At 49.3% G+C, this 27,984-nt stretch overlaps 1 protein-coding gene across 1 annotated transcript; it reads right to left on the bottom strand.

Moving 5' to 3' along the window:
- Window positions 1-2,698: 2,698 nt before the first annotated feature.
- Window positions 2,699-26,644, bottom strand: LOC147985417 (uncharacterized). Its single transcript, XM_087541559.1, has 6 exons — window positions 26,303-26,644; window positions 25,655-25,846; window positions 14,159-14,284; window positions 13,752-14,055; window positions 3,365-3,477; window positions 2,699-3,265 (listed from the first exon to the last, which is right to left on the bottom strand). The coding sequence occupies exons 1-6, from the start codon at window positions 26,642-26,644 to the stop codon at window positions 2,699-2,701; spliced, it is 1,644 nt and encodes a 547-aa protein (XP_087397685.1).
- Window positions 26,645-27,984: the final 1,340 nt, after the last annotated feature.

The raw sequence follows: 27,984 nt of genomic DNA, 5'->3' as shown, positions 1-27,984 counted from the left end.
ACCCCCTCCAGACATCCCCTGTCACCCAACAAAAGGGAAATTATCGAAAGACCGAAACCTCCGGACGACCGATGACCGGACGACTCCAGAAATCCGATGCCGCTTGATCAGAGCCAAAACGCCGGGCGTCCGACACCTACCTGACGACCGGGCACTCACGAGCCACCGGACGTCCGGTAGCCGCTGGACGACCGACGCCTGTCTGGGCACAGCGTGTTGGGCCGAGGCCCATGTACCCCTTCGCCCACTTAGACTATATATTCTCCCGCTCCTCCCTCTTTCTAGGGTCAGCATAGTGATAGCTCATTTGAGAAATAGAGCTTTGCTCATCCATCCGGATCTACTCCACCAAGAGAGACCGCGACCTCTACGGAGAAGGTCCAGCTTGGATTCAAGACGCCTAACGGGAAGACCCTCAAGACCTCCCCACAGAGAAGAACTTGCTATTTGTATTGTCCCTTGTTGATCGTGGATCATGTATCTCTTTGTGTTTCGAGGATCTAGCACATGCGTAATCGAATCTTGTTGGTTTGAGTGATTCCTCTCGTTTTCCCCTCATGTTTCCCCTCGTGTTCTTCGTAGGATCCGCTCCAATCGTGAAAGATCGACCCCTAGGGTTCCACCCTACATCACGCCGGTTAGCCATCGACTGCCTATAAGAGGGCGAGGGAGGCAAAGCCCCCTAGCTCATTCTCGTCTTCTTGCCTGCAATCTCCTCTTCTCCTATCTCTATGGTGCCACCATCTTGCCGAAGCGACCATGGTGCCACCGAGGAGGTTTTTGGCCGAAGAGAAGGGCAAGGCCCCTCAGGCCTTGTCAGAGGCGCCACTGCCTAAGAGAGGGCATGGTCGTCCCCGCAAATCTGTGGCCGCACCGGTGACGTCTTCACGGGGCCGCGGGCTTCCGCCTCTGGCAGCACGCAATGACCTCAACAATGGGAGATGGGCCTCCCCCGTGAGGGTGATCTCGGGGGGTGCTAGCAGCCATGGCCAAGGGGGAAGGCGTGCCATGGCCAGCCATCCGCTGCGCCCGCATGCCCGCTTGAGCAACTCGGCGTGCGAGTTCGTCGTGCGACTGGAGGGCCCTCCAGGAACTTTGCTTCTACTTCCAAACTCCTTCATGGAGGAGCTGCCGGTGGCAGGACCCGTAGGGCTATGGCTGCTGCAACGGGTCCTCATGGGTGGAGGTGGACGTCAACTCCATCGGCCATGTGTTCCTGACCCGCGGATGGCAGCCATTTGCCCGAGCCTGCGGCCTTAAGGGGAGGCGCACCCTCCACTTCAAGTATGACGGGGCGGCAATGCTCTTCGTCAGGGTCTTTGGGGAGGACAGCAGCCGCCTGGGGTGCTGCCCAGAGGGTGATGACGACGACGACCACCCTTCGAACGATGATGGCCGGCGCAGCGGCGGCATCCTCGGCTTTGAACTTGCCCTTGGCCGCAACACCTCCAGCAGCAGCGATGACATCTTCTCTGGGGGAAGCTCGAGCGATGATGACTACGACGAGCCGCCCTGTCGCCGCACCCAGACTCAGGAGGGAGGCAGGCTGCCATGCCGTCTTGCTCCCGCTTAGGAGGATGCCGAGTCGCCTCGTCACCGTGCCCCCGTCAAGCAGTAGGAGGACTCCGACTAAGCATGGGTAGTGACAAGGCCATCCCTCAGGAGCAACGACCCTCGGGAGGCCGCTCCTTTTGCTTCGCCCCCTTTTTCTTTTTCTTCTTTTTTATTTCCTACATCGAGAGTTTGCGAAGAGCTCCGCAGGGGCATGTAAGGGAATGCGGTGCTTGCACCTTTATGTTACTGTTTCTTGCTTGCGCATCAACATTACATTAGCCTTAATCAAAAGGTTCCTGCCTGGTGTGATTAGGACAACTTAGCTTGGTGCGCTCGCGGTCCTTGGCGGATCCCCTTGTCGTGGGTATGCGCCCCGGCTCCTCCGGAGCTTCTCCTGGTGGCGACGCGGTTAAGGTGCAAGAGTGACCTAGGAAGGCCCCTTATCAGGATCCAAAGTCTTGAACATTAAGCCACCCACGGGCCTCCGGAGCGCCACTTTCGTAGGTCTCTGGAGGCCCCGGGTGATGCGACCATCATTAGCACGCCAAGGCATGACACCCGACGAGGCCAGGAGCTAAGGGATCCTGAGGGTGAGGGGCCGATGGCTCGCTCAAGAGTGTCGCACGAGGATTTTGCCAAGGCCTTGGCGAGGTGTTGCGCAAGCAGGCTTGCTGGAAGGCCGGTTCAAGCGTATACACCGTGCCCAGCCCCCGCTCGCGGGACATGAAAGAGGGAGTCACGGGCAACCGCCGCACTTCTTAAAGACAAAACTAAAGAGAAGAAAAAACTGTTGGAAGAAGAAAGACCAGGTAACTCCCCCCTTTTCTGAAAAAATGCAAGAACTGCAAGTTCCATTCCAAGAAGTAGCAACTGGGTTAAAAGAGCAAAGCAAGAGAACAGCCGCGTTCGGCAGCTATGCTAGTCTTCTAGTCTTCCCGCCAGCACGGAACATGGGGCTTCCACTAGGCGTGGGCATAGTCGTGAACATGTTGTCCGCCAGCGCGGAGCATGGGGCTTCCACTTGGGCGTGGGTGGGAGCCCCTATGAGGCCCAGCGGCGGCACTGAGGAGACTCCGGGGCGCATACAGCCCCACTCATTATTATGTGAGTGTCACGGGTAGAACATCTGGAGGTGCTGGATGTTCTAGGCGTTCTGCATGGGGACCCCGTCCTGCATCTCCAAACGTACCACACCAGGCCTGGAGACGCGGGCGACCATGAACAGGCGCTCCCACATGGGCGAGAGCTTGTGAAGGCCCTCCTTGGAAAGGACCTGCCTCGGGACGAGGTCACCCACCTCGAGGGTCCGGGAGCGGACACTGCGGCAGTGGTAACGGTGCAGCACCTGCTGGTACCTCGCTACACGGAGCGAGGCCTGGCGACGGGCTTCCTCCCCGAGCATAAGGTCTGTCCCCCGTGAGGCATCCTGATGCACCTCGTCGAATGCTAGGACCCACGGGGAGCAGAGATTGACCTCATGAGGGAGGACCACCTCGGCCCCGTAGACGAGGAAGAACGGGGTCTCGCCGGTGGGCTTAGTCGCGGTGGTGCAGATATACCACAACATGGAATGAAGCTCACCGAGCCAAGACCTGCCGCAGGCCTCGAGCTTCTTCTTGAAGCTCCTTGTCTTGAGGTCCCTCAATACCTCCGCGTTAGCGCGCTCGACCTGGCCATTGCTCCGTCGATGCGCCACCGAAGCGTAGCATATCTGCGTTCCAAGGTTAGCACAATATGTCCTGAAGAGGTTGCTCGTGAACTGGGAATCAATGTCAGTAATGATACGGTTGGGCACACCAAAATGGCTCACAAGGCCCTTGATGAACTTGACAGCCGAGCCAGCGGGGATGGCACGCACGTGCTCCACCTTCGCCCACTTGGTGAACTTGTCGATGGTGACGTAGAGGTAGTGGTATCCGATGGCTGCTCGAGGGAAAGGGCCCAGGATATCTGAACCCCAAAACCACGAAGGGATGCTACTTCTTGAGCTTGCGTTGGTTTTTCCCTTGAAGAGGAAAGGGTGATGCAGCAAACTAGAGATAAGTATTTCCCTTAGTTAGAGAAACAAGCACAACTAGGGAAAAGCCTAGCAGTAGCGCTGGTTTTTGGCCAATCAGTAGCACGGGTAAGCGTGCTACTGATAAGGCGCTACAGCTAATGCTTAGCAGTAGCGCCTACTGGCACTCGCTACTGCTGTATCTACTTAGTAGTAGCGCTTTCCAAGTCAATCGATACTGCTAATTATTAGTAGCGCTTTTGAAAACAACCGCTACTACTATTATTCCCTATTCCATTTATTTTGAATTTTAGGTCGTATTCATATACCTGTTGTCGGTGTCAAAACCGGCGGATCTCGGGTAGGGGGTCCCGAACTGTGCGTCTAAGGCGGATGGTAACAGGAGGCAGGGGACACGATGTTTTACCCAGGTTCGGGCCCTCTTGATGGACGTAAAACCCTATGTCCTGCTTGATTGTTCTTGATAATATGAGTAGTACAAGAGTTGATCTACCACGAGATCAGAGAGGCTAAACCCTAGAAGCTAGCCTATGGTATGATTATATGTTGTCCTACGGACTAAAACCCTCTGGTTTATATAGACACCGGAGGAGGCTAGGGTTACACAAGGTCGGTTACAAAGGAGGAGATATGCATATCCGTATTGCCTAGCTTGCCTTCCACGCCAAGTAGAGTCCCATCCCGACACAGGACGAAGTCTTCAATCTCGTACCTTCATAGTCCAACAGTCTAACCAAAGGATATAGTCCGGCTGTCCGGAGACCCCCTAATCCAGGACTCCCTCAGTAGCCCGTGAACCAGGCTTCAATGACGATGAGTCTGGCGTGCAGTGTTGTCTTCGGCATTGCAAGGCGGGTTCCTCCTCCGAATACACCACGGAAGATTTTGAATACAAGGATAGTGTCCGACCCTGCAAAATAAGTTCCACATACCACCGTAGAGAGAATAATATTTCCACAAATCTAATCTGCTGACATGTTTTGGCAGCATGACATCACGCCACGGCCCAGTAATTATTTGAACTGTTTTTCTTTAACCAGTCCCGCACATAACGCGAGGCGGTTTCTTGACACGTCTTGTTGAAGCAGAGATCGTGTTCCCCTTATTACGGGATTCTCATCAATACGAACGTGGGTAACACAACCGTGCCTGTTAGTATGACTCCTAGATCTTAGGTAAGTCTCGAACGGCCACGAGGAGGATGCCTAATATTCATTCCCTTTATAAAGGGACAAGGCTTTTTCTTTTTTCCCTCCCATGCTCAAACGAATCCTTCCCCCGCCTCGAGTTCTAACACCCAAAGCCCAGGTCAGGTGCTTCGGACCTTCAATCATGTCCGGATCCAGCCTTCAGGGCCAGTGGATGCCTTCCTCCGTCATGGAGGAGGACATCAAGAAGTTGAGGGAGGCCAGATATGTCACTGCCGAAATTTCGCATAGGCTGCCTGCCCGAGGGCAGGTCGTCCCTACTCCCGAACCCAACGAGAGCGTTGTGTTCGTCTCCCACTTCCTCCGAGGACTAGGCCTCGCTCAAGATCCCTTTGTTAGGGGTCTTATGTTCTATTACGGGCTGGATTTTCACGATCTGGCCCCGGATTCCCTTCTTCACATCTCGTCATTTATTGTCGTTTGCGAGGCCTTCCTCTGCATTACCCCTTACTTCGGCCTTTGGCTCAAGACCTTCGATGTGAAGCCGAAGATGGTCGAGGGGCAGTACGCAGTGTGCGGAGGTGCTCTAATAAGCAAAATTGCTGACGCTCCATGGCCAAAGGGTTCCTTTCCAGAGGTGTCCGGATTGTGGCAACGGGAGTGCTTTTACGTCACAGCTCCCTGAAGTGCCAAGTGGGTAGCTGCTCCCACCTTTCGCTCGGGCCCTCCACCACAACTGATGTCATGGATCAACATGGGGCTGAGCTGGGGTCCAGCCAAGGACGTGCCAATACTGCAGAGCCGTATCCGAGATCTCTTCGAGGGAGATTTCAGTCTGGTTATGGTAATGCAAGTTATGCTGGTTCGTCGAGTCCAGCCTTGCAAACACTAGCCCCTCCGCATGTGGGAATTCAACCCGGAAGGACCGCGCACTATTCAGAATTTCCTCGGCATGACGCAAGAGGAGATGAACAAATCGTTCTTCGGACCCCAAATAGAGTGTCCGGACACTACCGAGGACGTGGGCCTGAGCTGCAACCGCCCCGCTGCCCAAGTAAGTAATCCCATGGCCGAACACACCGTCCTTTTATTTATCATGACATCATTCTGAAGAATCACTCTTTGACCAGGACTGGATAACAAAGGCGAAGATGATCCGGTGTTCGGCCCCCCTTCCTGAAGGCTTGGACAATCTGATGCAGGAAAAGATGCTCAAGCCAGCACCCTGCCTAGTGCCCTCCAAGGAAGATGAAGGGGGGAATAACGAGGCTAGCGTCTCCACGAAGGAGATTAGCCGGAGAGAAGGAATTGAAACTTCCTCTCCCTAGGGAAGGAAGAGAACCGCCCCTGCGGACCCGGAGACAATGGTCTCCAAACGAGGGATGAAATCTCCACCGGAGGGTCCTGCCCTGGGGGGATACCCTGGCCGTACTATGCCCTCAAGGGGGCTAGCCCTCCCCCGAGCTGTAAGTAAAAGGGGTAGTTAATAACGAAAATATCTTGCTCTACTTCTGAGGAAAATAATCGAAGCATTTATCTTGTAGTTCGGATCTTAGCCCTTCTCAGCAGAGCTCGTCTTTGGGGGATCTTCTTCCGGAGATGATGGAGAGCGAAACGCCTCCCCCTGCCACACCGCCTCACGAAGCAGGCGACCCTGAGGTGTCGTCGTGGAGGGTTTCTCTGGATCCGTCAAGGCCAGAAGGTAATCTTATGGCCACCCAAAGTCCTCAGCATCCGGCTCTCGAAGAGAGTCATCAAAAGAGTCTGGCACCATCTGGTGTGTGGTCGGACGTACTGAGTGGTCTGCTGGAGCAAGCGGCTATCTCAGAAGAGCACCGCACATTGATGGGTACGGTGATTGAAAGGATATCGTCCGCCGAAAGCGGGTTGCATGAAGCTTTTATGAGTCTACCGACGGGTTTTGAGGTACATGAAATGATGTACATTTTTGACGGTACCGCACATTTTTAGATGTGCCCTATGTAGATAGTAGCCCCTGAGACTCTGGTTGTTGTCGAAAACGACGGAAAACAGAGGATCATAGTCCCACGTAATAACGAGACTGCCTTTATGTGCAGGTGATAGAAGCTCCGGTGGCTAGCCGGACTGATGGGTTTGCCGAACTGAAGCGGCAGCTGGATGCGGCAGATGCCGACATCGTGCTTGTCAACAAGCGGCTTGACGAGGCACGGGGTCAATGCTTTTTCTTGTGATTGTCACATAGTAAGAGAAGCATGATGCCAGTATCTTTAATATGTTTTGACTGCATATGGAGCTGCCACCGTGGAGACACTTCGGGCGGAACTTGCCTGAGCCAAGGAGCAAGCGAGGAGCAGCAATGCGGCCGCCTTAAAGGCGGCCGAGGGCTTAAGGGCCGAACAGGCTGCACATTGCGAGAGCAAATAGAAAATTGCCAAGATGGCCGTGGAGTTAAAAGATGCTACTGACCGATACCGGCTTCCTGAAGAAGAAAACCGGGCGAAGGCGATGGACTTGGAGAAGGCCCGGGTGGCTACCAAGGAAGCCCGCTCCAAAATTAGAGCGACGAAGGAGGAACTGAGTCAAGCTTCAGATATCGTTTCTGGGAAGCCCTTCTTGTTGTGGACTAAGTTCAGAGATCCAAAATATGCTCCTCTAGACCGGCTATGGAGTTCTGTTGACGAGTACATGGATTTGGCTGCAAGTGCTGCTGATGCGACCGAGTACTTCAAGGATGAGAAAGGTCCCGAAGTGGAGAAGCTGTTCTGGTCACAGTTTCACGCTACAGTCCGTCCGCTGTTGCTGAATGAGCGATTGACCGGTTGGGCCGAGCTCCATAGATTATCCGGACTTGCCATGAGGTCCGTTGTGGATCATTTGTGGCCAAGAGGGCCAAGGCTGAATAGCTACTTTAGCTTAGTGCAACAATTCCTTGCTGCCGTGCCATGCATTGATGCTGTAAAGAGATCAGTGTGCATAGAAGGTGCGTGGATAGCCCTTGCCCGTGTCAAAACATACTGGGCAGAGATGGAGGCCACCACTGTTGCAGCACAGGGTTCGGCCATAGGCCGAGTGGCTACCGAGCACTACTTTGAAGAAGTCCTTGAAGGCGCTCGTTCGATAGAGGCTCAGTGATCGAAGAATATTATTTTTCAGTGACATGTAGTCCCATTGTACAAACAATGGTTTATTGAATTTATCAAGGCTGTATTTATACTATTGCCCGAAAGCGCTATGATGCCTCCTGTGCGGCCGTTTGTGTATATATGTATATAACCCGAAAGATGGCAGTCGTCGGCTTCAGCCCCCATGCATATAATGCGGGGGTGTTCACAGAAGACGCATGTTCACACTTGATCCAACGTCTTGGTCCATTAAGGAGGTGATAGAGCAGCAAACTAGGCAACCGGACTATAATGCTTTAACACTTTCACTTAGCCAGAGGAGTTTGACAGTGGGGCTACTATATAGCCCCTGGTGGCTCCACGCTCATCCGGATTCGGGGCGCGTACATGCCTGGCCGAGAAACGGCCCTTCGTTAAGGCAGAGGAATCCCGAAGATTCCGCTAGGTCATCGAGTGGCTGACCAGTCTCACGCTATATCATGACAGTCAGTTTTCGGCTTTCTCTACTGAGGTGCTCGTCTGGATGAACCAGGGCACAATCACAGTAGTTCTCCTGGTGCCGCCTTAGCCGATAAAGCGGAACATAAGGCAGCAAAACACAAGAGCCGGGCAAACCCAACATTTGACCAAAGACATGATTCGGAGCTGATGCATATAAGGCCAAACTCGCGAAGCCGAACACTCCCTAAGGTATTCGGTCTTTATGATGTAAACCGGGCCTAAACAGTGCCCTTTATAATAAGCCCCTGGTGTCCAGGTACGTGCAATATTTTGACGTGGCCACATGCCAATACGTCAGCATCCTTCTCAATTGTATTGAGAATCCGAGGGATGTGTATCAACAAGAGACAGTCAAAAAGGTTTACGCAGGGTCTTAATCTAAAAAGAATCCTTAGAACGGGTCCCTGCTGCACGTCTGCGCATGTGTCTCCATTGTGCCGTATTCTGGACGGGTGTAGCACGATGGTCATCTGAAAAAGAGAGGAACTTAATTGAAAAGTTGTCGTGCAGAAGGTAAGTTATACTAAATAAACAATATATAGTTCGAAATGAGTAAAGTTGAGCCTAATTGCCACTTGTTTGCGCGCATTGAGCCCCTTGTATTGTAATAGGTGTATAGACATCAAACCTGTATTAATTACATATAGCTGCACCGGACTCGTCCAACCGTGTCTGTGGTCTTAACGACCTGTGAGATGCTTTAGTTGGTGAGGCCGTTTAGTGTGCGGCTGACAAGGCAGCCGCACGGTCTTCCGCGCGCAAGGAGCGCTCAATATTTCTGTTTACTGTAATGATGCCACGCGGACTGGGCATCTTAAGCATGAGAGAAGCGTAATGCGGTATTGCGTTAAAGCGAGCGAAAGCTTCGCGTCTGAGTAGTGCTTGATAGCCGCTTTGGAACGGAGCGATGTGGAAGGTTAAATTTTCGATGCGGAAGTTATCAGGGAAGCCGAATATAACCTCTAGTAGCAGGGAGCCCGTGCAATGGGCTTCTGGGCCTGGCGTTACTCCTTTAAAGGTAGTATTGCTATGGCTAATTTTTATTGGGTCTATCCCCATTTTGCGGACTGTGTCCTGATATATCAGGTTTAAACTACTGCCGCCATCCATCAGGACTCGTGTGAAGTGGTATCCGTCAATTATCGGGTCTAACACCAAGGCAGCCCATCCTGCACGCCGGATACTTGTCGAGTAATCTCGATGGTCGAAGGTGATCGGTTGGGACGACCAGTGGCAGAACTCCGCGGCGATAGGCCCTGGGGCATGTGTCTCTAGGAGTGCCGCTTTGTTTCTCCCCTTTGTCACGTGTAACACGTTTACTGTTTTGACTTCTGGTGGGAATTTCTTCTGTTCCCCAGTGCTTTTCTTGCAAGGCTTGTCCTCGTCTTCGCTTGGTGTATCCTACTCCTTGTGTGCGGCGTTGAGCTTGTCGGACTGCTTGAAGACCCAACATTCTCTATGGGTATGATTTGCAGGTTTATCGGGGGTGCTGTGGATCTGACATGTTTTATCCAGAATCTTGTTTAGGCTGGATAGTTCGTCTCTGTTTCCTTTGGAGGGCAGCTTTTGCTGATCTGGCCGAGAGCTTCTGAATCCGGCATTTACCGCCGTGCTCTTCGGGCTGTCTTCTTTATTCCGGCTCTTGTTTTTGCTGTGCCGTGGTTTCCTGTTTTCGTCCCTGACTTCGGATGTACTTGGGTCGTTGGTGCTGCATCGGGCTAACCAGCTATCCTCGCCTGTGCAAAAGTGCGTCATGAGGCTTGTTAATGCTGCCACTGTTCTCGGCTTTTCTTGGCCGAGGTGTCTGGCCAGCCATTCATCTCGAACGCTGTGCTTGAAAGCTGCTAAGGCTTCAGCGTCCGGACAGTCGACTATTTGGTTCTTTTTAATGAGAAACCTGTGCCAAAGCTTTCGGGCTGACTCTCCGGGCTATTGAGTTATATGACTTAAATCGTCTGCATCCGGAGGTCGGACATAGGTCCCTTGAAATTTTTTCTGAAAAGCGTCTTCGAGCTCTTCCCAGCTTCCAATGGAGTTTTTGGGGAGGCTTTTAAGCCAGTGCCGAGCTGGCCCTTTGAGCTTGAAGGGGTAAGTACTTGATGGCGTGGAGATCGTCTCCTTGAGCCATATGGATATGGAGGATGTAGTCCTCAATCCAGACTCCAGGGTCTATCGTTCCGTCGTACGCCTCTATGTTTACGGGTTTGAATCCCTATGGAAATTCATGGTCCAGCACCTCATCGGTGAAACATAGGGGGTGTGCGGCACCCTTGTATTTGGGTGTACCATGGTGTTGGGATGTTTGTTGTGTTGCATTGCGTGCTGGAGCGCGCTTGCGTGGCCCGCAGATGGATCTAGTTGCGCCGTCTTTTTGATGCGAGCCTCCACGTGGATCGCGTACTGGCTTATGTGCGGCATCGTTTGCCGCTTTATATTGGCCACGAGGTCATCCATCCGACCGGATAGCCATTTTGTTTTTTGATTGCAGGGGATCTAAGGCCTCCTCATCGAATTCAGGTAGCAACATTCGCTTCGGGTAGCTCTTGGTGTGGCGATTACCTCCGTACTTTGCTTCAGTGTTGAGTACTTCACTCCATCTGATTCTGAGTGTCTCTTGTGCAGCCCTGAGCCTTTGCTTCTGCTTTTTCAGACTCCTTGAAGTGGCAACAAGCCTTTTATGGGTATTCTGTTGCTCCGGGTGCCTGTCCGGTGTGATGTTATCTGGACTGTTATCTTCGACGGAGTCGGGATGTTCGGTTTGATTCTCCGTGTCGCCATGGTCGGACGATGGTTCAATGCCGTGTTTGTCGTCCGCTGGCTCACCTTGCTCTATCGCTGGGTTTATATGATCGCTATTTCTGCCGAGGCGGGATTTGGAGCGGCGCTTATGCTGCCGCTTTGACTGCTTCTCGAGGGAACAACCCTTCGTTGTGTCCTTCCGCTCTTCGTCGTTGTTTTCTTTGGGTGCGTCCACCATGTATACATCATATGATGAAGTGGGCGTCCAGTGCCCTGTGGGCAGTGGTTCCTGTTCGTCTCCTACATCGTCGTCCATACCATCGATGTCTTCGGAGTCGAAGTCGAGCATGTCGGTCAAATCGTCGACAGTGGCTATTAAGTGGGTGGTGGGTGGGCGGCGAATTTCTTCGTCATCCGCATCCCAATCCTACCGGACATAGTTCCGCCAGGACTCTCCTGACAAGGAGAGAGCCCTTAATGAGTTCAGTATGTCGCCGAAGGGTGAGTGCTGAAAGATATCCGCGGAGGTGAACTACATGATCGGCGCCCAGTCGGATTCGATAGGCACAAGCGCAGGCAGTTCAGAGTCCGTGGTCGGGGAAGAATCCGGTAGTTCGGCGTCACGGCTCTCGTGAAGGGTAAGGTCGATACTCGGCTCCATCGCCGCTGAGAATACGACCTCTGTGGTGGGGTCTATCCACCCGTCCATGGATGGCGCAATTGGCTCTGAATTGAGGGTCGGAGCGGTCGCCGGTGCGGCCTCCTGAACACTGTCCGATGGTAGAGCTAAATCATGCTCATCATGACTGTGTGGCGCACTCGGCAAGGGCTCGAATCCGTCGAAGATCAAGTTTCTGCGGATGTCAGCCGTGTAGTTTAAGCTTCCAAACCTGACCTGGTGCCCAGGGGCGTAACTCTCGATCTGCTCCAGATGGCCAAGCGAGTTGGCCCGCAGTGAGAAGCCGCCGAATACAAAGATCTGTCCGGGGAGAAAAGTCTCACCTTGGACTGCATCGCTGTCGATGATCAAAGGAGCCATCAAGCCTAACGGCGACGACACAGAGGAACTCTCAATGAAAGCACCAATGTCGGTGTCAAAACCGGCGGATCTCGGGTAGGGGGTCCCGAACCGTGCGTCTAAGGTGGATGGTAACAGCAGGCAGGGGACATGATGTTTTACCTAGGTTCGGGCCCTCTTGATGGAGCTAAAACCCTACGTCCTGCTTGATTGTTCTTGATAATATGAGTAGTACAAGAGTAGATCTACCACGAGATCAGAGAGGCTAAACCCTAGAAGCTAGTCTATGGTATGATTGTATGTTGTCCTACGGACTAAAACCCTCTGGTTTATATAGACACCGGAGGAGGCTAGGGTTACACAAGGTCGGTTACAAAGGAGGAGATATGCATATCTGTATTGCCTAGCTTGCCTTCCACGCCAAGTAGAGTCCCATCCGGAAACGGGACGAAGTCTTCAATCTCTTACCTTCATAGTCCAACAGTCCGGCCAAAGGATATAGTCCGGCTGTCCGGAGACCCCCTAATCTAGGACTCCCTCACTTGTATACAATTTTCATACAGTAGCAATTTAGAGATTGTTTTTACATCGTAATGAGTTATTAAATCACTAGGTGAAAGAACCTTGGATTAGTTTCAAGTGCATGGATCCAAAGTAACCGATGGTCACTTTGGATCCATCCATTTGAAACTAATCGGCGGTTCTTTCGCCCAATGACATAATAACTTCTCCTCATCATCATCATCATCATAATATATCATTGTCATATAACTCCTCATAATCATCATTTTTGCCCATGATGGGACATCATATAACAACTTCGTCACTAGTTATAATAACAACTCGTCCTCATCATCATCATCATAGTACTCATAGTCACTACTCCTACTCAGCATCACCATCAATTCTAAGACATTGTAGTCATATATAATCAACACTAACTAATTGTTCTTAATACTTAGGACCTACTCCTCTCTCCTAGCTAAAATACCATAAAACAGATAAACCGGTCCTTCACCATAATGAAGAATGGACATAAACCCATCTCCAACTTGTGGCTTGTGCACATTCATTTTGTCTCCAATTTTTTGCGTGTGCACATTCATCACTTTGCTCCATTCTTTGATTTTGAGCCTTACATCATTTGAAGAAATCGAGTATGCAGTATGGTAAGCGTCCGAAGGAGTTGGTCGTAAGCTAAACATATGCATATCACCTTCGGTAAATAGCATGTCAGTCACAACCTGCTTCGGAAGCCTCTGTTGAAAAACGAAATAGTAACATATATAGTTAGCAATGGTTTACTTGAGAATAATGTATGCAATGAAGTTACCATCATTAACAAAATCTTACCAAGTTTTTAGCAATGAAGCTATCATCAAGCAATGTATGGACTAGTGGCACGTATCTAGTATAATTTGGGCTGATAGAGTGACTGGTTTTGAAGGCCTCGACATCTTCTATGAATGAGACAAGATATCCTTTCTCCTCACAATTAAGCTTGGAGTCATAGCTGTAGTATGTATTGTCTACTACCTTCCGAGTATTTCTTGAAGATAAGAAATAAGCTAAAAATTATAAATAAATAAGTTTAGTATGGACGAACACCAAATATTTTTAAATTAACAACATATATTACTGAACTTAACAAATTAGTTTGACAGACTCACATCTAGGAAAAACTGGAGGCATATCCACATCTACCCAAATGTCGATATTATCATCATCATCATAATCTTCGGGAAGAATATCAAATCTTATTCGCATTCCCTCCTCAAATCCATATGCCTTGCAGAGAGCTTCCCAATTACAGCAACCGAAATGGGACCGATTGACCGCATTGTAGAACTTAACCAGAAACTCGTAACCATGTTTAGTTCTTAAGTGAGCCCTCCTCGTATCCACATTCTCAAAGTCATCTAAACCAAAACCAAGCTTCTCCAATACATATTGTCTAGCATAGCACGGGATGTACTAATCGAATTGAAAAAAATCCATAAATTAAACGTTGAACAAAAGAAGCACAAGTGATGATATTAATTACGATGAAATGTTTGTTGTTGTGTAACATACAAACATCGAAGGTCTCTTCCAGCTTCACGGTGAAAAACCTATCATTTTGCAGGTGAGGAAACCTGTCGCACACACCCCGGTCATCATAGCAGTACCCGCACTCCGGGATCCCACCGTCATCAAACATCTCCTGTGTTCAAAATTCAGAGATTATAACTCGACAGCAAAACCCAAAAAATCCGGCATGACCTTTGCTAAAAAAGGACACATCGAGCGCCTGAAATTTGCATGAACGGAAATTAATCAACACTCCGGCAAAACATAGGCCACTTATCGATGGTCATTGCTTTTCAATGGTTCAAAATATGAAGAAAAAAAACATTCGAAAATATCTTATATATAATCCTAACACTAATTAAACTAATTTTATTAACTACTTACTAAATAAACTAGTTTTACTAACTACTTACTAAATAAACTAGTTCTATAAAGCACTTACTAAATAAACTAGGTCCATTAAGCACTTAATATAAATAAGCTAGTTATATTAATCACTTGCTAAATAAACTAGTTACCTACGATTTGCAAAAACAAAGACAAGGGAGGGAGGGAGGAGAGAGGAGGGGGAGGGGGCGGCCGGAGGAGGAGGAGGCAGGGGTGGTAGGAGGACGAGGAGGAGGAGGGAGGGGCGGTGGGAGGAGGGCTGCTGGCAGAGGAGGGAGGAGGGGGTGGCCGCAGGCAGAGGGAGGAGGACGCGGTGGGAGGAGGAGGGAGGAGGGAACAGTGGGAGGAGGAGGGACGGAAAGAGGGAGTACCTCGGTGGTGGATGGACAACGGCGGCGGAGGTGGCAAACGACAATGGATATCGGCGCAGGCAAGAGTGACTGAGAGGGAGAGTGAGTGAGAGAGAGGGTCGGCCGCGTGGGGATAAGGTAGGGTTAGTAGTAGCGCGGGTATGAAAAGCGCTACAGGTAAGGATAATAGCAGTAGCGCGGTACGGTGTAAGGCACTACTTGTAACGCCCTCAATGCAGCTATATCTCCCACGTGTCGAAGCACAGCTTAGAGGCATAACCGCATTGAAAGCAATGTCGCAAGTGAGGTAATCTTCACACAACCCATGTAATACATAAGGGAAAGAGATACATAGATGGCTTACAATCGCCATCTCGCACAATTACATGAATAAAGCATTACATCCTCCAGAATACAATCAAGGTCCGACTATGGAACCAAAATAAAAGAAGACTACCCCAAATGCTACACAGATCCCCGATCGTCCCAACTGGGCTCCACTACTGATCAACTGAAACGAAACCACACAAGGAACGAGATCTTCATTGAACTCCTCCTTGAGCTTGGTTGCATCACCTGCACGGTTTCATCGGCACCTGCAAACTGGTTTTTGGAAGTATCTGTGAGTCACGAGGACTCAGCAATCTCACACCCTTGCGATCAAGACTATTTAAGGTTATAGGTAGGGTAAAAGGTATGAGGTGGAGCTGCAGCAAGCGACTAGCATATATGGTGGCTAACATATGCAAAAGAGAGCGAGAAGAGAAGGCAAAAGCACGGTCGATAAACTATGATCAAGAAGTGATCGTAGAACAACCTATGTGAAGCATAACTCCAACACTGTTTTCACTTCCCGGACTCTGCCGAGAAGAGACCATCATGGTTACACACGTGGTTGATGTATTTTAATTAAGGTCCACTTCAGGTTTTCTACAACCGGACATTAACAAATTCCCATCTGCCCATAACTGCGGGCACGGCTTTCGAAAGTTCAAAACCCTGCAAGTGTGTCCCAACTTAGCCCATCACAAGCTCTCACGGTCAACGAAGGATATTCCTTCTCCCAGGAAGACCCGATCAGGCTCGGAATCCCGGTTACAAGACTTTCCTACAATGGTAAAACAAGACCAGCAAAGCCACCCGAATGTGCCGACAAATCCCAATAGGAGCTGCACGTATCTCGTTCTCAGGGCACACCGGATTGTCCAAGGTTCCGGTAGGCCAGCCCAGAGTTGCCCCTGGTGGCCACCGGCAGCTGACAGGTTGGACCAACACTGAGAGGAGCACTGGCCCAGGGGGTTTAAATAAAGATGAACCTTGAGTCTGCAGAACCCAAGGGGAAAAGGTTAGGTGGCAAATGGTAAAACCAATGTTGAGCCTTGCTGGAGGAGTTTTATTCAAGGCGAACTGTCAAGGGGTTCCTATTATAGTAAGAAACGCAAAATCAAGGAACATAACACCAGTATGACGGAAACTAGGGCGGCAAGAGTGGAACAAAACACTAGGCATAAGGTCGAGCCTTCCACCCTTTACCAAGTATATAGATGCATTAATTAAATAAGAGATATTGTGATATGCCAACAAATATCCATGTTCCAACAAGGAACGAACTCCAATCTTCACCTGCAACTAACAACGCTATAAGAGGGGCTGAGCAAAGCGGTAACATGGCCAAACAACGGTTTGCTAGGACATGGTAGGTTAGAGGCTTGGCTCAATAATATGGGAGGCGTGATAAGCAAGTGGTAGGTATCGCGGCATAGGCATAGAAATAGAGCGAGCATCTAGCAAGCAAAGATAGAAGTGATTTTGAGGGTATGGTCATCTTGCCTGAGATCCCGCAAGGAAGAAGAACGAGTCCATGAAGAAGACAAACATATGTAGTCGAACGGATCCTCACAAACGCGACGTTATCGGAACTAACCCAAAGAAGCAACACCGGAAAGAAGCAAACAACATAGTAAACAACCATCACATAAGCATGGCATGATGCACAAACAAGTATGATGCATGTCCGGTTTAAGTATGGATGGCATGACAAAGTGCACAAACAATACTACAAATTAAGTGGAGCTCAATATGCAACGAGTTGCATATTGACGAAACACCACATGACTTATTTAGTTCACTCTTGTTTATTTACCCAACAATATTAAATGTTGTTAAACATGGCAAGAGGGTGAAGCATAGTAAAACTACCTATCTAGTCAAGTTTAAATGAGGCCGAAAACAATGAACAACAATTCCGGAAAATCCTCATATGCATATATTAGGTTTGGTACTGTTCTGCCCTAAACCATATTTTATCGTTGTTAAACATGCAAAGTAATGCCACCTTGTTAAACTAGGCATTTTTCTACCCCAAATGCATGTAAACTTTATTAAATTTGGAGCTACGGTTATTTAGTTATGAATTAAAGCATTTTAACATGACATAGGAGCAAATTAATGCAAACAGCAGTTTAAACATTCTAAACATGCATGAAAAGGCATAATGTGAAACTAGATGAAATTCTAAGAATTTTACATATATAGTTTGTTTAAATCCAAAGCATGGTTATTTAAATATGAGCAATGCAAGATGATGGCATTTCAGTAAATAAGAATGCATTGGAAAATGCTAAAATACACAGACTGGAAAAAAATATGCACGGGCCCGAAGCATTACGGTGCAGCGGCCTAGATGAGGATTCGGCCCATGTGGCTGTGGTGTGTGCAAAAGAAATAAAAGAACATAGCAAAAACCATATTTTATCGTTGTTAAACATGCAAAGTAATGCCACCATATTAAACTAGGCATTTTTCTACCCCAAATGCATGTAAACTTTATTAAATTTGGAGCTACGGTTATTTAGTTATGAATTAAAGCATTTTAACATGACATAGGAGCAAATTAATGCAAACAGAAGTTTAAACATTCTAAACATGCATGAAAAAGGCATAATGTGAAACTAGATGAAATTCTAAGAATTTTACATATATAGTTTGTTTAAATCCAAAGCATGGTTATTTAAATATGAGCAATGCAAGATGATGGCATTTCAGTAAATAAGAATGCATTGGAAAATGCTAAAATACACAGACTGGAAAAAAAATATGCACGGGCCCGAAGCATTACGATGCAGCGGCCTAGATGAGGATTCGGCCCATGTGGCTGTGGTGTGTGCAAAAGAAATAAAAAATATGCACGGGCCCGAAGCATTACGGTGCAGCGGCCTAGATGAGGATTCGGCCCATGTGGCTGTGGTGTGTGCAAAAGAAATAAAAGAACATAGCAAAAATAGGGGTGCCTGGGAATCGAACCCCAGACCCCTTGGATGGAAACTGGCAGCGCTTACCACTGGGATAGCTATGTGCTGGTGATGCAAAGGGAGCTCAGCAGGAAGATAAGGCATATGGTCAACGCGACCAGGACCCAAACTGAACCGTCCGCACGAGGACACGCCGGCGACGGAAGCCAACAGCAACAACTGCTGTGATTTCAGAGGACCGGCGGGGGTGCGGAATCCTTCTAGGGAGGCTGTGGTGGGGCGCGCGCGGGCATGCGGCAAGGGGTGGCGTGGTGCAGGAGACTGGCGAGCTCGCAGCCATGGCATGGTTTTCTCATAGATGTGCGTGCAGGTGTGGCAGCAAAGAGGCAGCATGTGTGCAAAGGACGCGCGTGCGTGCGAGGAATCTGGCAAGGACACGGGCATAGCATGGAATGCATCGATGCACCTATGGAAAGAGAGCGAGGTGCTCTATTTCATCCGCATGGTGAGAGCATGGTGAGTGGCCTTCGGGCACAAGCAGCACGCTGCTACGGCGAGGAAACCGATAGGGTACGAGGCTTGGAGGAGCGGATGCTCACCGACGATGGAGGCGATGAGGGGGCTCGCTGAACTTAGCGTCTTCCTGATCCGTGAAGGAGACGAAGTAGAGGAAGAAGGGTTCGTCGTGGATGGAGTCCTCGGGCTCGGATCGGCGTCTGAACGGAATCGGGGAGGCTTTGTGGTGCTCAGGATCGACGGAGGGGAGGCCGGCGATGCTCCTACGGCGGTAAGGAGCTCTTTCTCGGGCCGACCATGGTGGCTGGGAGCAGCGAACAGGCACAAGAGGGGGATCTGTGGAAAGGCGGCGGCGTGGAGGGAGGTGAGGAGGAGAGGGAGAAACCCTAGGGCGCGGTCTCGGAGTTCTTTATAGAAGGGTACGCGGAGTGAGGGCTCGGCCACGGTGGCCATGTGATCGTGCCCCTGCCGGTTTTACTGTGAGAGCGAGAGGGGGACCGAGGGGGATGAAGGAGAGGAGGAGGGGTCGCTGCCAAGCGGGCCCTGCATGGGCATCCACGTGGTTTTACCACGGGAGAGAGAGAGAGGGGCTACGCTAAGGCTGCGGCTGGACCTACTGCTGGGCCGGCCTGGTAGGAGGAGGCCCAGCTAGGCTGCTGCTGCTGTCCTCTAGTGTTTCCTTTATCCAAATAATTCCTTCAGAAAGGAGACAAGGACATAAATGTGCAGGGGGTTAGGAGAGGGGTAAGTCCAAGATGAAAATATTTCTGCTCTCCAGGAAATATGGTAGATTTTATAAAATTGGTTTGGGAAATTTTAGAGGTATAAAAATAATACAAGTTTGAATAAAATTCAAACTTGGGCCATTTTTGAACCCAACCAAACACATCCAATTGAGCTTAAATTTAATAGAGTAGATACTGACAAGGTGTAGAATTTATAGGAAAAGAATGAAGGGACTGAGGAGTAAAAAGAATCCTACTCTCCGATATATATAATCCTAAAGGACTCAAAACATTTTTCTAGACTCAACAACGCCAACAATTCGATCAAGCAGGGGGCTCCTAAGTCGGGAAGGCTCTGATACCAACTTGTAACGCCCTCGATGCGGCTATATCTCTCACGTGTCGAAGCACGACTTAGAGGCATAACCGCATTGAAAACAATGTCGCAAGTGAGGTAATCTTCACACATCCCATGTAATACATAAGGGAAAGAGATACATAGATGGCTTACAATCGCCATCTCACACAATTACATGAATAAAGCATTACATCCTCCAAAATACAATCAAGGTCCGACTATGGAACCAAAATAAAAGAAGACTACCCCAAATGCTATACAGACCCCGACCGTCCCAACTGGGCTCCACTACTGATCAACTGAAACGAAACCACACAAGGAACGAGATCTTCATTGAACTCCTCCTTGAGCTCGGTTGCGTCACCTGCACGGTTTCATCGGCACCTGCAAACTAGTTTTTGGAAGTACCTGTGAGTCACGAGGACTTAGCAATCTCACACCCTCGCGATCAAGACTATTTAAGCTTATAGGTAGGGTAAAAGGTATGAGGTGGAGCTGCAGCAAGCGACTAGCATATATGGTGGCTAACATACGCAAAAGAGAGCGAGAAGAGAAGGCAAAAGCACGGTCGATAAACTATGATCAAGAAGTGATCGTAGAACAACCTATGTCAAGCATAACTCCAACACCGTGTTCACTTCCCGGACTCCGCCGAGAAGAGACCATCACGGTTACACACATGGTTGATGTATTTTAATTAAGGTCCACTTCAGGTTTTCTACAACCGGACATTTGCAAATTACCATCTACCCATAACCGCGGGCACGGCTTTTGAAAGTTCAAAACCCTGCAGGGGTGTCCCAAGTTAGCCCATCACAAGCTCTCACGGTCAATGAAGGATATTCCTTCTCCCAGGAAGACCCGATCAGGCTCGGAATCCCGGTTACAAGACTTTTCGACAATGGTAAAACAAGACCAGCAAAGCCACCCGAATGTCCCGATAGGAGCTGCTCATATCTCATTCTCAGGGCACATCGGATTTTCCAAGGTTCCGGTAGGCCAGCCCAGAGTTGCCCCTGGTGGCCACTGGTAGCTGACAGGTTGGACCAACACTCAGAGGAGCACTGCCCAGGGGGGTTTAAATAAAGATGACCCTTGAGTCTGCAGAACCCAAGGGAAAAAGGCTAGGTGGCAAATGGTAAAACCAATGTTTGGCCTTGCTGGAGGAGTTTTATTCAAGGCGAACTGTCAAGGGGTTCCCATTATAACCCAACCGTGTAAGGAACGCAAAATCAAGGAACATAACACCAGTATGACGAAAACTAGGGTGGAAAGGGTGGAACAAAACACCAGGCATAAGGCCGAGCCTTCCACCCTTTACCAAGTATATAGATGCATTAATTAAATAAGAGATATTGTGATATCCCAACAAATATCCATGTTCCAACAAGGAACAAACTCCAATCTTCACCTGCAACTAACAACGCTATAAGAGGGGCTGAGCAAAGCGGTAACATAGCCAAACAACGATTTGCTAGGACAAGGTGGGTTAGAGGCTTGGCTCAACAATATGGGAGGCATGATAAGCAAGTGGTAGGTATCGTGGCATAGGCATAGCAAAAGAGCGAGCATCTAGCAAGCAAAGATAGAAGTGATTTCGAGGGTATGGTCATCTTGCCTGAGATCCCGCAAGGAAGAAGAACGAGTCCATGAAGAAGACAAATGGACGTAGTCGAACGGAGCCTCACAAACGCGACGTTATCGGAACTAACCCAAAGAAGCAACACCGGAAAGAAGCAAACAACATAGTAAACAACCATCACATAAGCATGGCATGATGCGCAAACAAGTATGGTGCATGTCCGGTTTAAATATGCATGGCATGACAAAGTGCACAAACAATCCTACAAATTAAGTGGATCTCAATATGCAACGAGTTGCATACTGACGAAACACCACGTGACTTATTTAGTTCAGTCTTGTTTATTTACCCAACAATATTAAATGTTGTTAAACATGGCAAGAGGATGAAGCATAGTAAAACTACCTATCTAGTAAAGTTTAAATGAGGCCGGAAACAACGAACAACAATTCCAGAAAATCCTCATATGCATATATTAGGTTTGGTACTGTTCTTCCCTAAACCATATTTTATCGTTGTTAAACATGCAAAGTAATGCCACCATGTTAAACTAGGCATTTTTTGTACCCCAAATGCATGTAAAATTTATTAAATTTGGAGCTACGGTTATTTAGTTATGAATTAAAGCATTTTAACATGACATAGGAGCAAATTAATGCAAACAGCAGTTTAAGCATTCTAAACATGCATGAAAAAGGCATAATGTGAAACTAGGTGAAATTCTAAGCATTTTACATATATAGTTTGTTTAAATCCAAAGCATGGTTATTTAAATATGAGCAATGCAAGATGATGGCATTTCAGTAAATAAGAATGCATTGGAAAATGCTAAAATACACAGACTGAAAAAAAATATGCACGGGCCCGAAGCATTATGGTGCAGCGGCCCAGATGAGGATTCGGCCCGTGTGGCTGTGGTGTGTGCAAAAGAAATAAAAGAACAGAGCAAAAACAGGGGCGCCTGGGAATCAAACCCCAGACCCCTTGGATGGAAACTGGCTGCACTAACCACTGGGCTAGCTATGTGTTGGTGATGCAAAGGGAGCTCAGCGGGAAGATAAGGCATATGGTCAACGCGACCAGGACCCAAACTGAACCGTCCGCACGGGGACTCGCCGGCAACGGAAGCCAACAGCAACAACTGCTGTGATTTCAAAGGACCGGGGGGGTGCGGAATCCTTCTAGGGAGGCTGTGGTGGGGCGCGCGGGGACATGCGGCAAGGGGTGGCATGGTGCAGGAGACTGGCGAGCTTGCAGCCATGGCATGGTTTCCTCGGAGATGTGCGTGCAGGTGTGGCAGCGAAGAGGCAGCATGCGTGCAGAGGACACGCGTGCGTGCGAGGAATCTGGCAAGGACACGGGCATAGCATGGAGTGCATGGATGCACATATGGAAAGAGAGCGAGGTGCTCTGTTTCATCCGGATGGTGAGAGCACGGTGACTGGCCTTCGGGCACAACCAGCACGCTGCTACGGCGAGGAAACCGACAGGGTACGAGGCTTGGAGGAGCGGATGCTCACCACGGGGTGCTGGCAGCGATAGATCGGACGGAGAGACAACGGAGGCGACGAGGGGGCCCGCTGAACTTGGCGTTTCCCTGATCCATGAAGGAGACGAAGTAGAGGAAGAAGGGGACGTCGTGGATGGATTCCTCGGGCTTGGATCGGCGTCAGAACGGAATCGAGGAGGCTTTGTGGTGCTCAGGATCGACGGAGGGGAGGCCGGCGACGCTCCTACGGCGGTAAGGAGCTCTTGCTCGGGCCGTCCATGGTGGCTGGGAGCAGCGAACAGGCACGAGAGGGGGATCTGTGGAAAGGTGGCGGCACGGAGGGAGGTGAGGAGGAGAGGGAGAAACCCTAGGGCGCGGTCTCGGAGTGCTTTACAGAAGGGTACGCGGAGTGAGGGCTCGGCCACGGTGGCCATGTGATCGTGCCCCTGCCGGTTTTACTGTGAGAGCGAGAGGGGGGCCGAGGAGGACGAAGCAGAGGAGGAGGGGTTGCTGCCAAGCGGGCCCTGCATGGGCATCCACGTGGTTTTACCACAGGAGAGAGAGGGGCTGAGCTAAGGCTGCGGCTGGACCTGCTGCTGGGCCGGCCTAGTAGGAGGAGGCCCAGCTAGGCTGCTGCTGCTGTCCTCTGATGTTTCCTTTATCCAAATTGTTCCTTCAGAAAGGAGACAAGGACATAAATGTGCAGGGGGTTAGGAGAGGGGTAAGTCCAAGATGAAAATATTTCTGCTCTCCAGGAAATATGGTTGATTTTATAAAATTGGTTTGGGAAATTTTAGAGGTATAAAAATAATACAAGTTTGAATAAAATTCAAACTTGGGCCATTTTTGAACCCAACCAAACACATCCAATTGAGCTTAAATTTAACAGAGTAGATACTGACATGGTGTAGGATTTATAGGAAAATAATGAACATTTTTTTGGGGGAGGAAAAGTGTCACCCGAGTGAATGGCTAAAATCTGAAAGAAGGAAGAAGGAGATGGGGTTTGCTTGGATATGGATTAACTTGAAGGATGAAGATGCCAATAGCAAGGGAGATGAAGAGAAAGATATCGCACCATAACATACACAATTAAAATGCACATGGAACAACAAGCAAGATGATCATGATGCAATGCAATAAAATGACAATAAGCACAACAAAATCATGAAGCATACAACAAAGCAAGATGATCATGATGCGAGAAGCAAAATATGGCAATGGAATTCATCATGAACATGGCAACAAGCATATTGGAATGAAATGTTCAAAACAATTATGATAATGCAACAAACACAATACACACGGCAACAACTAAAATAAATGGAAGACAAACTGGAGCATCGGTCTTGGGGCATCACACTACTGCTATAACTAGCTGGACGGCGAGGTCATGGCAATTAGAGCAGTAGCGTGGTTTAGAGATGACGCGCTACTGCAATTTTCTGTCAGCGGCGCGTTTTTCTGGCACGCGCTGCTATTAAATAGCAGTAGTGTCGTATTTTGAAGAGCGTTGCTGGTAATATTCTGTGTATAAGGTTTTCCCTAGTAGTGAAGGTATCAATACAGAAGGAGACAACGCACAAATCACCAATACCTGCACAAACAATCAAACAACTTGCACCCAACGTGATAAAGGGCTTGTCAATCCCTTCATGGTCACTTGCAAAAATGAGATCGGATAGAGATAGATAAAACTAAACAAAAGATAAAGTAAATATTTTTGGTGTTTTTGGTTTATAGATCGGAAAGTAAAAGATTGCAAAATAGTAGATCGGAAACTTATATGATGGAAAATAGACCCGGGGGGCATAGGTTTCACTTAGATGTAGACCCATCTGTTTATTCTCAATGGAAACAATAAAATACGGGCCTTGCTGCCCCTACTGTCACTTGGAAAGGACACCGCAAGATTGAACCCAAATCTAAGCACTTCTCCCATTACAAGGAAAACCAATCTAGTTGGCCAAACTAAACCGATAGTTTGAAGAGAATTACAAAGATATCAAATCATGCATAAAAGAATTCCGAAAATATTCAAATAATATTAATAGATAAGCTGATCATAAATCCATAATTCATCGGATCTCAACAAACATACCGCAAAAGAAGATTACGTCGGATGGATCTCCCTGAACATCGAGGAGAACATGGTATTCAGAATCAAAGAGAGCGAAGAAGCCATCTAGCTACTAGCTATGGACCCATAGGTCTGAGGTAAACTACTCACGCTTCATCAGAAGGGCAATAGATTTGATGTAGAAGCCCTCTGTGATCGAATCCGCCTCCGGCAGGATGCCGCAAAAGGTCCCTATATGGGATCTAATGGGAACAGAAGGTTGCAGCGGTGGAAAAGTGTTTTCGTGGATGCTTCTGGTGGTTTGGGAATATATGTGTATATATAGGAGGCAGAACTAGGTCAGGGGAGTCACGAGGGACCCACAAGGTAGGGGCACGCCCTCCCCCCTTGTTGCTGCCTCGTGGCTCTTCTGACTTGAACTCCAAGTCTCCGGGGTGTCTTCTAGTCCAAGAAAAATCATCGCGCAAGTTTTATTCTGTTTGGACTTCATTTGGTATTCCTTTTCTACAAAACTCAAAAACAAGGAAAAAAACAAAAACTGGCACTGGGATCTAGGTTAATAAGTTAGTCCCCAAAATAATATAAAATAGCATATTAATGCATATAAAACATAAAAAATAGATAATATAATAGCATGGAACAATAAAAAAAATTATAGATACGTTGGAGACGTATCAAGTGCCATGAGAGCGGGATGGTCTGGAGACCTTGCGTGGCCTGGTGAACATGCTTGGCCTGTAACTAGCAGGCCTCGCAGGATCGCACCAGCTCGGTGGCGCCGTTGAGCGTCGTTGGCCCATAGAAGCCGCTACAGAACACCTTGCCCATGAGGGTGTGTGATGAGGAGTGATGCCTGCAATCCCCATCGTGGGTATCAGCTAGCAACTCGCGCCCTTGTTCTCCGGATATGCACCGCAGCGAGATGTTGTTGGGGCGCCGCCGGTACAGCTCGACGTCCTACAAGCAGTAGGTAGTGGCCTAGCGGACCACTCACTCCACATCCTCCTCTTCCTCTGACAAGGTGCCGCGGAATAGGTACGCCTTGAACTCCTTGGTCCAGCAGCCCATGTGAGGCACCAGTGCCAGGAGTAAGCGGGCTTCTGAGGTCGGCACACAAGCCGGTGCTCCTGAGGCTGGGGCCGGTGGCAGCTCCTCCCTGAGCAATGCCGAGCCCGCGGTTGGGGGGGTGGGTGGGCGCTGCAGTTTTGTGGAGCATCTCCTCGAAGATGCAGGGCCTCTGGGACTCGTGCCGGGTTGCGCCCTTTTGGTGACGTCATCTGCTTCCTTATTCGTGCCTTGCAGAACGTGCTGCAATTCCAAGCCTAAGAATAGCTTTTCAATTTGATGTACCTCTTCCAGGTAAGCCTCCATGTGCTCATCCTTCGGCTTGTAATCTTTGTTGGAGAAGTTGACGAGCAGTTGGGAGTCTCCCTTGATGGTGAGGAGCTTGATCCCCATGACAGCCGTGACCCTGAGGCCAGCGATCAAGCCCTCGTACTCTACGATGATGTTGGATACCCGCTCGCTGTGCTGGAAGCAAAGCTGCACAACATAGTAGAGCTTGTCCTCGGTTGGCAAGATGAGCATGACTCCAGCCCCCGCGTCCTGCCACGCGAAAGCACCGTCAAAGTGAATGACCCATCGGTCCTCGTCGCAGGGTGTGAGGGTCTGGCCCTCGTCCGGCCCATGATCCGGAGCGTCGGTCCATTCCACCACGAAATTGGCCAGGGCTGCCCCCTTGATGACCCTAGTCATGCTGAACTCTAGCTAGAGGGCCTATAGCTCGATGTTCCATTCCACAACCCTTCCCACGGCGTTGGGGCTGCGCAATATCTTCTCCAGGGGATACGCCAACACGACCTTGATGGGGTGGCCCTATAAATAGTGACGCAGCTTCCTAGAGGCGATGTGGAGCGCGAGCAAAAGCTTCTACTGCATGGGATAGCGTGTGTGTGCGTCGCGCAACATCGTGCTGACGAAGTACACCGGATGCTCGACGAGGGGCGAAGAGTCAGAGACGTCTTGCCCCGTGGGGGGCTCGAGGGGCTCGTGAGGCTTGGTGGTCGGTGAAGCGACGAGACCCTCGGGAGCGCCGCCCTGGGGCAGCGGAGGTTGCACGGCTTCTTGCAGGCCACCTTGTTTCAAACCCGCACCGACGGGCCTTTCCCTGACCGCCACGAGCGCCGTGTTGGCCGAGTAGTGAGTGGACTCCAAGTACAACACCAGGGGCTCGAGCGGATGAGGCGCCACCATGACAGGTGGGCTCGTGAGGTATTGCTTTATGTGTTTGAAGGCCGCCTTAGCTTTCGGGGTCCACTCAAACAGGCCTTTCTTCTTCATCAGCTTGAAGAAAGGAAGGGCACATTCACCAAGATTGGAAATGAAGTGCCCCAAGGAGGTCACGCACCCTACGAGCTTCCGCATCACCTTGAGGGTTTGAGGTGGGCTCATCCGCTCTATCGCCTTGACCTTCTTGGTGTTGGCTTTGATTCCTCTATGAGAGACCAAGAAACCCAGCAGCTTTTCGGATGGGACCCCAAACACGCACTTCTCTGGATTGAGCTTCAAGTTGATGGTACGAAGGTTAGAGAATGTTTCCTCCAGGTCTTTGATCACTATCCTTTCTTCCCTTGACTTGACCATGATGTCATCGACGTATGCCTCCGCATTCCTCCCCAACTGCGGCCCGAGCGCTATGTGCATCAGTCGCTGGAAAGTGGCGCTAACGTTCCACATCCCAAAGGGCATGCAGGTGTAGCAGTACATGATGTCGCTTGAAGCTACGTTGGTATTTCCCCAAAGAGGAAGGGATGATGCAGCACAACAGCAGTAGGTATTACCCTCATATATGAAACCAAGGTTATCGAACCAGTAGGAGAACCAAGCAACACAACATAAACAGCCCTTGCACACAGATAACAAATCCTCGCAACCCGGCGTGTTAAAGGGTTGTCAATCCCTTTCGGGTAATGGTGCCAGAAATTGGTGCATAAAGGGAGAAAGTTGTAATAGATTGAATAAATAGATCGCAAATAAATAAAGTACGACAAAGTATTTTTTGGTTTTTGGATTAATATATCTAAAAATAAAAGCAA

Source organism: Triticum urartu, chromosome 2A, assembly GCF_056163025.1.
Source record: "Triticum urartu cultivar PI428250 chromosome 2A, HENAU_Tu73, whole genome shotgun sequence".
Classification (NCBI taxonomy): domain Eukaryota; kingdom Viridiplantae; phylum Streptophyta; class Magnoliopsida; order Poales; family Poaceae; genus Triticum; species Triticum urartu.
Note: the sequence above shows the minus strand (reverse complement) of the source record. Positions and strands in the feature narration are given on the sequence as shown.